This window comes from Musca vetustissima, unplaced genomic scaffold (assembly GCF_032173495.1).
Source record: "Musca vetustissima isolate MV318-11 ecotype Yass unplaced genomic scaffold, APGP_CSIRO_Mvet_v1 utg6429, whole genome shotgun sequence".
Taxonomy (NCBI): domain Eukaryota; kingdom Metazoa; phylum Arthropoda; class Insecta; order Diptera; family Muscidae; genus Musca; species Musca vetustissima.
Window position 1 is genome coordinate 51,237 of NW_026873349.1, and position 14,508 is coordinate 65,744.

The 14,508-nt window shown below is 35.2% G+C and overlaps 1 protein-coding gene across 1 annotated transcript in view; it reads left to right on the forward strand.

The window, feature by feature from the left end:
* Positions 1-13,220: 13,220 nt before the first annotated feature.
* The window catches only part of LOC133324574 (cytoplasmic polyadenylation element-binding protein-like), a gene marked incomplete at its 5' end in the record, with an annotated part of 42,534 nt that continues 41,246 nt past the window's right edge, over positions 13,221-14,508 (forward strand). The window contains 1 exon segment of the mRNA XM_061533417.1: positions 13,221-13,545. Within this exon segment, the coding sequence (XP_061389401.1) occupies positions 13,221-13,545 (325 nt within the window).

Sequence of the window (14,508 nt, forward strand, 5' to 3'; positions counted from 1 at the left end):
GCTTTTTTCTTTTATCACGCAGCGTTAGCTCAATGAAAAATATTTGCACAATTTTATCGACGAAGCCTTTAAATCCCAAGCATTTGGGAGAGAATTTGGTTTTTTTTTGTGATGCTATTGAGGCCATACGTTTGAATATGCCAATGGAAATTTTAAAATGTATTATATTCGGTCATCAAATGTACAACTATCCTGCTGATGTAATAGGGCAAAGGTCATATCAATTAAATGAAGCTGATTTTGAGGTTGTTCCTAATAAAAAATATTTGTCATTTTTAATTGAGAGTTGTTCCGGTCCACCATATTATATCCTACAATAGTACCACAGGACATGAACTATCTGGGGAGCTAAATTTCGAGTTTATGAAAAATTCGCAATATTTGCATTCTTTTGTATGACAATGGTAATATTACATATATGCATTAAAAATCTAAGTACATCTCCTGACCTAACTTCCTATAATTACACCCTCAATCCTATTTCTGATGTACTTCATCAAAATATTGGTTTTAGACTCCATGTTTCTTTGGACATTTTGAAAAACTTCTGTTAACAAATAGTAGCAGTGAAGTGGATTTCCCAGAACCAATAATAGATGACGGTATAGAGTGTATACCGCCTAGCCAAGATGAGTTCAGAATAGCAATCAATCGCTTGAAGAATAATAAAGCAGCAGGTGTCAATGGGCTACAAGCCGAATTATTCAAGACTGGTGGTCAGATGCTGGTAAGCAATATGCACCAGCTGATTAGTACAATTTGGCCAGAAGAATGCATGCCCAATGATTGGAACCTCAGGATCCTGTGTCCCGTGCACAAAAAAGGAGACAATACGATATGTGCCAACTATAGAGGAATAAGTCTCCTTTCCATCGCATATAAAGTGCTATCCAGCGTACTGGAAGCCAATGATCAATGACATTATTGGACCAGACCAAATCCACCATTGACCAGATTTTCACTCTGCGCCAAATCCTGGAAAAAAACACGAAAAACACATCGAAACATTCTACATATTCTTCGAATATAAAACCGCATTCGACAGCTCTATCCGTTCAGAGGTGTATAAAACCATGTCTGCGTTTGGCACAAGATCAATAGTTAAAGTTGGAAAGGACCTCCCGGAGCCCTCTAATACCGAACGAGGATGTATTCTGTACGAACGACTGAAGCCAATGGCCAATGACATTATTGGACCAGACCAAATCCACCATTGACCAGATTTTCACTCTGCGCCAAATCCTGGAAAAAACACGAAAAACATATCGAAACATTCTACATATTCGTCGAATATAAAACCGCATTCGACAGACCTATCCGTTCAGAGGTGTATAAAGCCATGTCTGCGTTTGGCATTCCTGCAAAATTAATTCGGCTATGCAAGATAACTTTAACAGGCACAAGATCAGTAGTTAAAGTTGGAAAGGATCTAACGGAGCCCTCTAATACCGAACGAGGACTCAGACAAGGTGATAGTTTGTCGTGTGACCTTTTTAACATCCTGCTGGAAAAGGTCATACGATACGCAAAGGTGAACAGAAATGGCACTCTGTACACCAAACAACACATGTTACTCGCCTACGCCGATGACATCGATATAATGGGTCGAACAGCCACCTTTGAACAAATTGAGAAGGAGTTCGCCAAAGTGGGTCTGGCAGTAAACGGCGAGAAGACCACGCTGATGGTATTAACGCGCAAGACGACCAACTGTGGAACTTGAGAACTACAGCTTCGAGGTAGTCAAAGATTTTATATACCTTGGTACCGACATAAATAAAACGAATGACATCAGTTTTTAAATTCGGAGAAGGATAGTGATGGTCAAACGATGCTACTATGGTCTGAACAAACAACTCAAAAGCAAGGCCACCTCCCGCCAGACCAAACTCACACTCTACAAGACGCTGATACTACCCGTGTTGTTATATGGATCTGAAGCATGGATACTTACGCAAGCAGATGAGGCAGCTCTTGGAGTATTTGAGAAAAAAATTCTCCGAAAGATCTGCGTTTACGGTCGAATGAACCATGAGTTGTACCAGCTATTCTCGGAGATCGACATTGTTAGACGTATTGAGCTGCAGCGACTACATTGGCTTGGCCATGTTGTGAGAATGGATGAAGATGCCCCAGCCCAGAAGGTATATAAAAGCGAACCAGCTGATGGTTCATGCAGAAGGGGAAGGCCAAGAATACGATGGAAAGATCACGTCGAAGACAATATTGCCGAAAATGGTCTTTCCAATTGGAAAAACTAAGCTAAGCTTTCTAAGCTCGGCTTATGGAACGAAAGTTCGGTCACAAGCCAGCTAAGTAAGTAAGTCTCTTTGGACCAAACCCGTTTCAGACAATTTGGAGACGATTTACAAATATATGTCCGTTCGTCTATCTGGCTGGCTGATGCGCATGATAACTCTCAAAATGAGTAAGAGTTCCATCCAAACTTTGAACATCGTAATAGTGTTTCCAAACATAAATCAGGTACGAAGATGGGGAATATTGCTCCACTCCTTCTGGTACGCCCCCTCAAAGTTTCAACATTATCAGTCTTTTTTTATAAATGCAATATTAAGGGAATAGAATGTCCAATTTGAACCAAACTGTACACATCGTCATATTTTTTAACAACTCTAAAACAAGTTCGAAGTTGGGACCCATCGGTCTTCTCCTTCCGGTATCTCCCTCATTATGGGTATTTTTTTTTTTTAATTTAATTTAACCACAACCATATTAAATGTCCGATTTTATACCAAATACGAACATCATAATATTTCTTTCAAAGTTAAATCAAATTCGAAGAATGTACGAATCGGTTAACTTCTTCTGGTGTCTCCCACACATGTTTAACATGTTGTTAAAAATCATGTCAACCTAATATTTTAATCATGCCTGTATAATTTTGGAAGATGGGACTTATCGGTCCACTCCTTCTAGTATCTCCGCCACAAAGGGTTCAATTTTGTAAACATGTGAATCCCAGTAGAAGCGAACAGAATATTCGATTTCATTGAAACTTTGCACATCGTCGATCCTCTCCTTCTGGTACCTTCTCCTCAAAGGGCCAACATTTTACAAACTTCAATTTGAAATGAATTGAATAGCCCATGTAATCTATTATTTGGACATAGACCTACCATCAACCCCTGTAGATCTCATCTTCGGTTCATCTCATCATATCTGATACTTCTCTACAGATGGTCAACTCGTTGATAAAATCATATGCCTGTCGGCTGATTGATACATCTTTACTTGTTTTGCAAGGAGTTTTCTTGGAGGCTACACAACTTTGTGGCAGTAAATTTACAATATAGGTCTCTGTTTACACATAGCACCCATATAAGAATTGACCGATCGAGTTTAAGTGCTCTGAATGTCTTGCTGACTTTTGGTGAAATTCTCCTTTGCCTATCCAGCTGGTCGGTGAAATTTTCAGTTTTACACATCGTTATATGGGTTCCATATCCAAATTTTGAAACTAATATCTAGTTCGAAGTTGAAATTGATAGATGGTTTCCTTTCGGTGCCCCCATCACAAAGGGATTAACAAAATTTGTAAATTATTAAAAGCGAATGTAGAATCCAATTTGAACCGCAATTTGCACCTTCTAATATTTTGTAACATACCCAAATAAAAATCAAAAGTGGGGACAAATCCTACAAACTGGTAGTAATTTTGATCTTTTAAATATCATATAAAGTGCTGATTTTTTAACAAATATATTTACAGGTGTTCAGACCTAAAAAGACCTACACAAATATGTCGTGAGGGTATTATAGCTTTGTGCAGCCGCAAGAGTTTGTAACGCCACGAAAAATATTTATCCTAGACCCACCTTTAAGTATGCCGATTATCCGTCTGTCCATTATAATTAGTAAACTCGATACAGGCCACAGTTATGGACCAATATTCACGAAATTTTACATGTAGGATGGGTTCTGGCCAATGAAGACCCCTATTGTTTTTGGTAAAGATCGGTTAATATTTAGGGGATGAAATGGACCAAAAACTTTATTTTTGTCCGATTTTCTGGTCGCTGCAGATGTCGCAATTATGGCCCAAACATCGCGATTTTTACATGGAAAAGGGAATCGGGCCAAAGAATAAGAATGGGTGTTTTGATAAAGATTGGTCAATATTTAGCGGTTCAAATGGATTCTATGAAGTACATAGACCCGAAAAGTTGACAGTATACACTCCAAGAGGAGTGGTTAACCTTTAAATTGATACCAATTATATTGTCGTATGTACTCGGATGTGGGAGATACACTTAAATATTTACAGGTGATAAGGTATTCATATATTATTTAGTAACACATTACCATACTATAGGGCAGAAAAATAGCGCTGATCGCTTTGAAATTTTCCATGAGGATGCAGTTATTGTCAAGTACAACGCTATAATTTTCGGTGATGATCAGATAATAATATTGGGAAGAACTGGACCGAAAACTTAATTTTTGTGTTTTTACAATTTAATCTATAGGCCACAATTGAAAGCCGAACATCACAACACAACCCACGGTATAGGGAATCTGGACAACAAAATTTGAAGGGCTATACTGAATATTAGTAATATTTGTTGACCTCTAGTCGGTGAAGAGGGTGCAAATATCGCGAAATATTGCCAAAACTCAGAAAATATTACCACAGAAAGTTAGATTTTCGTGGAAGTTGTGTAAGGTGTCATATGGTCGGCCCCGTCCGACTATACTGCTCCGCTCACTGCTTATACCAGTGTTGGGCAAAATTCAATTGAGAGGAAGTTTCTGCGAGCGTAACTGAGAATTCACAAGTAAAAACGACTGACGTAAAGAGAACGAAAGAGAAAATGTGTTTACTCATCGACCCTCAGTTACGGTAGCGTATATGGGTAAGCATGCCTGGCTTATACCCTTCACCACACTATGATACAGGGTATTATGTCTTTGTGTATATGCTTGTAACAGGCAAAAGGAATCGAGATAGACCCATGGTTCCTTTTGAGAATATGCATAGAAGCACATTTTAAGTCGATTTACGCATGTCCGTCTGTCTGTCCGTCCATGTATTTTTGTTAACATAGTACAGGTCGCATTTGTGATCCAATTTGGATGAAATTTGGCACAGTTCACTTATTTGGCCCAAGGACGAACCCTATTGAAATTGGAGAAAATTGGTGCAGATTTAGTTAAAGCTCCCATATATAGTTTCGTCCGATTTTATGTAAATGGAGCACCATACTGCCAATATTGGTCCAATTGATACATCCATTATTTTTATATGAACTATAGGACTTTATTTAATATTTGAATGTCCGATTTGGGCCAAATTCTCCGTAGATACAAATTTTGCATTATTAAAGACCTAAATATTATCCAAGCATGAAAGATTACAAAAACATTTTTAAGATCCAAAAAAGCGTGGATTTTTACAACATCTGATTTTTTTAGGAAAACTCGTACATAAGAATCCTTACATATACATAATTAATTTTCCTTTCTAAATATAAACCATCAATGTATAATATCATCCAAACCTCATCCACACGACTCCCACAAAAAAAACTCACATCAAACCAACGCCGAACATTTACGTGACAGTCAAATAAGTACCTCTGACACTCACCATCACGGATATCTGATTTTATAGATAAATTGAATTCAAAAAAGAAACGAAGGAGATTTGTTTGCCGAAATGAAATCGTCACTTCCATGCAATGTTTACTTTGGTTTGACGTCTATCAATGGTGGTTACACATCGTTTTCTCTCGATGTAGCCATTCAAAAAAGGATTTGTAATTGTCAAAGTATTTGTAACGAAATGCAGGAAGAGGATGTGGGACTAATTCAGGCTCCATTTGACTTCAGTTGGTTTATTTTATTTTATTTTTTTTTTCATTGAGTAAGGGCCACATTTGTGATGTGACGGCGACGGAGAGATCAACGTGAATGGATAGCAAAGAGGGTTTTTTTCATAGATTTCCGGATATTTTTGTGGCACTATTTACGAATGTTGATTCGTGTTGTTTTTATTTTATTTTTTCTCACTCCTTTTCCACTTGTTGCCGCCTTAATTTGCTTGTTGTTCATTTCAGTTTATTTGCCTTTTATGGCAGCTGCCTTGTATTCCGTTTGAGGCTCTGTGAAGTGTGAATGTTGGTATTTGTTGTTGTTTTTTGATATTTATTCCGTGCCGAATGTCCTGCAGCTGGATTTTGTTATGTTCCATAGCCATTTACAGCTCATCGTCGTAGTCCTCGTTAATCTTCCATAATGAGTTGTGAAAAACAAAAACGTTGTCGTCACCAAACTCAACTTCGTCGCGGCCGACGAAGCAACGTCGTCGCCGTCCTTATCCTTCTCATATTCAGCGCTTGGTTACGCCATTTGTGTTTAATTGTGTTTTGTATTTCAAACAACAAGCTTCAAGTGTTCTTTCACTATTCACCAGTTGAGGACGAGCGAACGAGCGAGGCATAGAGAATGAGCGAAGGAAAAACGGAAAATAAACAAACGGCCATAAATAGAAATACCAACAACAACAGCAACAACAAAACGGTAACGAAACTATTGAAGGAACACAACCCATCTAGAGATGTGTGCCGCCGATGGCAATGGTGGGTGGGCATGTACACATAGCCGAAGCAGAACCCAAAAATGTAATGCCGGAAAATTGCCATCCTGCCAACGGTTGTGGGAGCTGCTGATAACAATATTTGTACTAATTTGGCATTTTGTTAAGAGTACTTTACTGCCACTTTATCTGACACTTGATGCTCTTTTAATTGCGCGCCAAAACGTTTTTATTCAAGTGCTTCATTTCGTTCTTCAAGTTGTTCGCACAACTACAACGACAACTACACACTACGCTGGCTGGCTGACTGGCTGGCTGTAAAAAGCTGTTGCTGCCACACTGTTGAGTTTTTGTCGTATCCACATGTCGAATTGTATGTATGTACCGTAATTTTGTTTGCCGTTCATTTCGGCAACTGCTGTGACGTTTTGCAAAGAGGCTCAAGAGCGCTACAAATCTTTTGGTAAAGTTTTGAAATTTTATTCTTTGGATCTCGACAGACAGTGGTTAAAAGGAATACTTATAAAGGACTTTCATTGCTCTAGGCGTGGATTTTTTAAACAATATTTTAGAAAGGACTTTCTCAGCTATAGACGTGGATTTTTTAAAGAATATTTTTAACAGGACTTTCTCAGCTCTAGGCGTGGATTTTTTAAAGAATATTTTTAAAAGGACTTTCTCAGCTCAAGGCGTGGATTTTTTTAAGAATATTTTTAAAGGATTTTCATTGCTCAAGGCGTGGATTTTTTAAAGAATATTTTTAAAGGACTTTCTCTGCTCTAGGCGTGGATTTTTTAAAGAATATTTTTAAAAGGACTTTCTCAGCTCTAGGCGTGGATTTTTTAAAGAATATTTTCAAAGGACTTTCTTAGCTCTAGGCGTGGATTTTTTAAAGAATATTTTCAAAGGACTTTCTTAGCTCTAGGCGTGGATTTTTTAAAGAATATTTTCAAAGGACTTTCTTAGCTCTAGGCGTGGATTTTTTAAAGAATATTTTCAAAAGACTTTCTTAGCTCTAGGCGTGGATTTTTTAAAGAATATTTTCAAAGGACTTTGTTAGCTCTAGGCGTGGATTTTTTAAAGAATATTTTCAAAGGACTTTCTTAGCTCTAGGCGTGGATTTTTTAAAGAATATTTTCAAAGGACTTTCTTAGCTCTAGGCGTGGATTTTTTAAAGAATATTTATAAAGGACTTTCTCAGCTCTAGGCGTGGATTTTTTAAAGAATATTTATAAAGGACTTTCATTGCTCTAGGCGTGGATTTTTTAAAGAATATTTATAAAGGACTGTCATTGCTCTAGGCGTGGATTTTTTAAAGAATATTTATAAAGGACTGTCATTGCTCTAGGCGTGGATTTTTTAAAGAATATTTATAAAGGACTTTCATTGCTCTAGGCGTGGATTTTTTAAAGAATATTTATAAAGGACTTTCATTGCTCTAGGAGTGGATTTTTTAAAGAATATTTTCAAAGGACTTTCTTAGCTCTAGGCGTGGATTTTTTAAAGAATATTTTCAAAGGACTTTCTTAGCTCTAGGCGTGGATTTTTTAAAGAATATTTTCAAAGGACTTTCTTAGCTCTAGGCGTGGATTTTTTAAAGAATATTTTCAAAGGACTTTCTTAGCTCTAGGCGTGGATTTTTTAAAGAATATTTATAAAGGACTTTCATTGCTCTAGGCGGGGATTTTTTAAAGAATATTTATAAAGGACTTTCATTGCTCTAGGCGTGGATTTTTTAAAGAATACTAGCGGGCACGGCAAACGTTGTCTTGCCTAGCAATGTAGTTGATCTATAATTTTCGTCATTTTAGGTTGGTTTTTATACCCTCCACAGATTTTTGTAATATATTGGTATTTGCCCGAACACACAGAAAATAACATTTTCTAAAATTTTATCATTATGGGCTATTTGCTATTTTTGTCTTCTAAAGTTTCGTTGGATATAAGTTGATTAATTGAATTGAATTCGTGGAGAATAAATTTAAATTAAAAACATTTAAATGCACATATAAGTTTGACTTCCGGATTACATTTCCCCAATATATTTATAAGACTTCCATATAACGGTAGCGCAATATTAAATTAGCTTTTTATAGCCACAACGATTTAATATAGGACTTTGAAATTTGCACATTTCTACTACTCATAAGATATTTGGTATTGAAAATGTTAAATTTTCCTTCACTTTTTAGGGTAGCCCCCAATAATCCACAGAATTTCTTCTAATTTAATAATAGGGATACTACTACTAATACTGCCTAACTAAAATGATCAATATTGGCCCAAGAATTCGAATATCCCCCATATAACGGTATACCTAAAATTCGGTATTTGGCTGTAATTTTATATTCGCCCAAGCCTCCAAATATCGCCTATATAATAGTACTCCACATTTTCGATGCTATGCGGGGATTTGGGCACGTTTTTAAATATAATCGGCATAATTAATTTGGCATATATCCATTCCCATTGTAGTAGCTGTAATATATCATTCCGGGATGGTAAAACACATTTTTGCGGAAACATTTCTATTTAGGGCCATTTCTATTTAGGACGTTGACCGAATTGGGTTGGCCTAACGTATTCAAAAGGTGCCATAAATATTTCCCGTTTAATTATCGGTATGCCTGTAATTTTTAACATTATTTTTTCAGAGCATGGACAACTTACTACTACATAATGCTGAAACATTGTCCCCACCGATTTAGGGAATCTACAAAGTGCGAAGTTTTGTGTTTATAAGTTCAAAGACATTAACCCACGATTAGGAGAAGATTTGATATTTCTCGTGACATTGCAACAATTTAGGTACTTTGAGGATCAACATGTCCCTATTATTATTATTATTTTCAAGAAAATAATCTAGGGCATGAATCTTAGAATCAGAACTCTATTCCGACTGTCTTTTGATTTTCATCCTTGCATTTGTCCCAAAATTTACGTGGATTTTATAGAAAACCGTGTACATACAATGATCGCGTGTACATTCAATTATATACTTCTCATTTTTTTTTTTTTTTTTTGTATTCTCACAAAAAGAAAGTTTCAATACAATGTCAATCCAATTGAAATGGAAAATTTTCAATAATTGAAAATGAAGGCTTATAGAATTGACTTGCTACCAATTCTAGCCCAAAATATCTCAAAAAGCAACTACGACGTGTTGCAATCAAATAGCTTGGTACAAAATTCGTGAAAATGCAAATATGCTTCATAATTTTTTTTTTTTTTTTTTTGCAAATTTTCCGCGGTTTTCAAGATCAGATAAATCAGATCAGATAAATCCATTCAGCCGTTCTCGAGTTTTAGGAAGACTAACGAACAGCAATTAATTTTTATATAGTAATACAATAGTTTTTTCAAGGCAATGACAATCCAATTGATTGTAGAAAATTAACATATTTTGAGAATTTTCCATAAATGATAATTACTTAATAATTTTATACGCTGCCAATTTTCGCCCAAAATATGTCCAAGAAGAATTACGAAGAGATGAAATCATAAAGGTTCGATATAAAATGCGTGGAAATTCTAATATCTTTCAAAATATATTTTTGCAACATTTTCGCGGATTTTTCTCAAAATGTTCTTGCATTAAAACCTTTCCACTTCAATTAAAGACTACTAACAGAAACTTTAAGTCAAATGGGTACAGCCGTTTCTTTAAAATAATTTTTGCAATATTTTCGCGGATTTTCCTCAAAATGTTCTTTTATTAAAACCTTTCCATTTCAATTATAGACAACTAACAGAAATGTTAAGTCAAATCGGTACAGCCGTTTTTTAAATATTTTTTGCAAGATTTTCGCGGATTTTCCTCAAAATGTTCTTTTATTAAAACCTTTCCATTTCAATTATAGACAACTAAGAGAAATTTTAAGTCAAATCGGTACAGCCGTTTTTTTAAATATTTTTTGCAAGATTTTCGCGGATTTTTTTCAAAATTTTCTTTCATAAAAACCTTCCCACTGTAATTACCGACAATTGAAAGAAATTATGAGTCAAATCGGTCCAGCCGTTCTCAATTGATGCGTTAGTATACATTTTTCTTGCTCCATTTTTATATATATAGATTTATAAAGGACTTTCATTGCTCTAGGCGTGGATTTTTTAAAGAATATTTATAAAGGACTTTCATTGCTCTAGGCGTGGATTTTTTAAAGAATATTTATAAAGGACTTTCATTGCTCTAGGCGTGGATTTTTTAAAGAATATTTATAAAGGACTTTCATTGCTCTAGGCGTGGATTTTTTAAAGAATATTTATAAAGGACTTTCATTGCTCTAGGCGTGGATTTTTTAAAGAATATTTATAAAGGACTTTCATTGCTCTAGGCGTGGATTTTTTAAAGAATATTTATAAAGGACTTTCATTGCTCTAGGCGTGGATTTTTTAAAGAATATTTATAAAGGACTTTCATTGCTCTAGGCGTGGATTTTTTAAAGAATATTTATAAAGGACTTTCATTGCTCTAGGCGTGGATTTTTTAAAGAATATTTATAAAGGACTTTCATTGCTCTAGGCGTGGATTTTTTAAAGAATATTTATAAAGGACTTTCATTGCTCTAGGCGTGGATTTTTTAAAGAATATTTATAAAGGACTTTCATTGCTCTAGGCGTGGATTTTTTAAAGAATATTTATAAAGGACTTTCATTGCTCTAGGCGTGGATTTTTTAAAGAATATTTATAAAGGACTTTCATTGCTCTAGGCGTGGATTTTTTAAAGAATATTTATAAAGGACTTTCATTGCTCTAGGCGTGGATTTTTTAAAGAATATTTATAAAGGACTTTCATTGCTCTAGGCGTGGATTTTTTAAAGAATATTTATAAAGGACTTTCATTGCTCTAGGCGTGGATTTTTTAAAGAATATTTATAAAGGACTTTCATTGCTCTAGGCGTGGATTTTTTCAACTGAAGGCGTGGATTTATTAAAGAATATTTTAAAGGACCAACTGAAGGCGTGGATTTATTAAAGAATATTTTAAAGGACCAACTGAAGGCGTGGATTTATTAAAGAATATTTTAAAGGACCAACTGAAGGCGTGGATTTATTAAAGAATATTTTAAAGGACCAACTGAGCTCTAGGCGTGGATTTTTTAAAGAATTTTTTATATTTATAAAGGACTTTCATTGCTCTAGGCGTGGATTTTTTAAAGAATATTTATAAAGGACTTTCATTGCTCTAGGCGTGGATTTTTTAAAGAATATTTATAAAGGACTTTCATTGCTCTAGGCGTGGATTTTTTAAAGAATATTTATAAAGGACTTTCATTGCTCTAGGCGCGGATATTTAAAAGAATATGTTTTCAGGGACTATAAGAGGCGTAAGTTTTTTAAAGAATATTTATAAAGGACTTTCATTGCTCTAGGCGTGGATTTTTTAAAGAATATTTATAAAGGACTTTCATTGCTCTAGGCGTGGATTTTTTAAAGAATATTTATAAAGGACTTTCATTGCTCTAGGCGTGGATTTTTTAAAGAATATTTATAAAGGACTTTCATTGCTCTAGGCGTGGATTTTTTAAAGAATATTTATAAAGGACTTTCATTGCTCTAGGCGTGGATTTTTTAAAGAATATTTATAAAGGACTTTCATTGCTCTAGGCGTGGATTTTTTAAAGAATATTTATAAAGGACTTTCATTGCTCTAGGCGTGGATTTTTTAAAGAATATTTATAAAGGACTTTCATTGCTCTAGGCGTGGATTTTTTAAAGAATATTTATAAAGGACTTTCATTGCTCTAGGCGTGGATTTTTTAAAGAATATTTATAAAGGACTTTCATTGCTCTAGGCGTGGATTTTTTAAAGAATATTTATAAAGGACTTTCATTGCTCTAGGCGTGGATTTTTTAAAGAATATTTATAAAGGACTTTCATTGCTCTAAGAATATTTTTTGAAGGACAATAAGAAGCGCGGATTTTTTAAAGAATATTTATAAAGGACTTTCATTGCTCTAGGCGTGGATTTTTTAAAGAATATTTATAAAGGACTTTCATTGCTCTAGGCGTGGATTTTTTAAAGAATATTTATAAAGGACTTTCATTGCTCTAGGCGTGGATTTTTTAAAGAATATTTATAAAGGACTTTCATTGCTCTAGGCGTGGATTTTTTAAAGAATATTTACAAACCTTTCAAAAAACTACCAGATACCAAAAGCCAAACCAACCACTGTCCATGTTTCTTCTCTGACGTATGTGAAGAAAGAAATAATAATAATGAGTCTTTACGGCTAAGTATGTGTGTTTGCGTGTTAAGTGTGGCAGGACCTCTGGGTGCTAGTGTGTGTATGCCTTTCAAATTGTTGCAACTCCTTAACGTTTTCCTTAACAAGACACTTTGGAGCACTTCACGTTTAGATGACAATTGTTCTTTCGCCAAATGTTTACCTGCTGAGTTTGGGGAGTTTTGCTTTCCCAATGTGTAAATGTTAAGACAATTGCATAAAACGGTATTCAAAAGGATAAAGGACAACAACATCAAGAAATCTCACAACAATTATGAGTCACTTGACATTTGTGTGTTATTATTTCTGTGTTGGGAGAAGTTTTTTTTTCTAAAACAATTATCGGCTGCTTAATTGTCTTAATTATTTGAATAACTGTGAACAGAGCACTCACTCTAACTGTTTTCTCGCTTTTCCTTCTTTCTTCTTTTTCAGTTCAATTCAAATGATTCCAACTGCCATCAAGCTACATTGAATACAACAACAACAGCAACAACAATAACATCTAACGGCACGATGAGATCTCCAAATAACACCGTAACTGGCCTGTCAACAGACCCATCGGCATTGTCGGCAGTCGCTGCGGCCACCGTTGGCACTGAACTCTTGCAACAGCATTCAATTAATTCCATAATTGAGCAGCGACGTCAGGACTTTCTAATACGACACGGCAGCAGTGCGGCGGCAAGTGATGCCGCCAACTCAACGCTAACCAATTCAACAAACTCAACATCGGATACACTAACCTCAACATTAAATGGTAAGTGAGTGAGGAGCAATGAGATTTTCGCGGACACCAACATCGCCACCTCATCATTGGTGATGTTACCTTATGGTGATTCCTATTCAATCTTGTTTTATTTATAGTGATTGTTCGATGTTCATCGCGATGCCAATTTTACTTAAATATCTGTTATTGTTGTTATTTTTATCAATGAGTAGATTGGTCCTCGTCAGACCTTTATAGAAACGCAAGCAGTATTATTTTATGTTTTAATGTAAACAGTGGCCCCTAGAAGCCATAATTGAGTATTCATAATTTTTTATCATGTAGCCTTAAAATGGTCTAAACATGGGCTTAAAATCAGCAGAAGTCCCAGTACCATGGTCGTTACTTTGAGGGTTTTAGCCGTATTTTGCAATCAAAAAGGTTATAATTTGACACTACATTTTCTTCGTAAGAAAAATAAATTTCCCCAGAAAATGTTCAATGTAGGCTATCGTTTGCAAATACTGACAAAATAAATATGCCTGTGTGGAACCTATATAAATTCAGCCGGATCGAACTTTTTATCCTCTACCTCCTAGATCGAAACTCTTATAAAGTTATAAATAAAAAAACATTGGCCTATATTGTAGACTGTTCGCCAGAACATTTTTAATCCTTTGAGTATATGAAATACCAAATTAAAGACATTCAACTTCGAAATTGGGCTAGGAACTTCAACATTCTGAAAATTAAGTTGGACCCTTGTATGGTGGCTTTGTAAAAAAACAGGGACCTATATCGAACATTTTCATTTTCATCTTTATACTCTCCAACATGCGGAAAACATTCAAATTGACCAAAAACTGTCGGGACAATTTTAACAGAAAAACAGGAGGTTTTTTATATTTTGACATGACATTTCCAATTATATACACTTAGATTGGAAATTGACTAATATCCTCAAGGCGGTAATTTTATGGAATCTATGCGAAAACATGAACCCACATTGAAAAA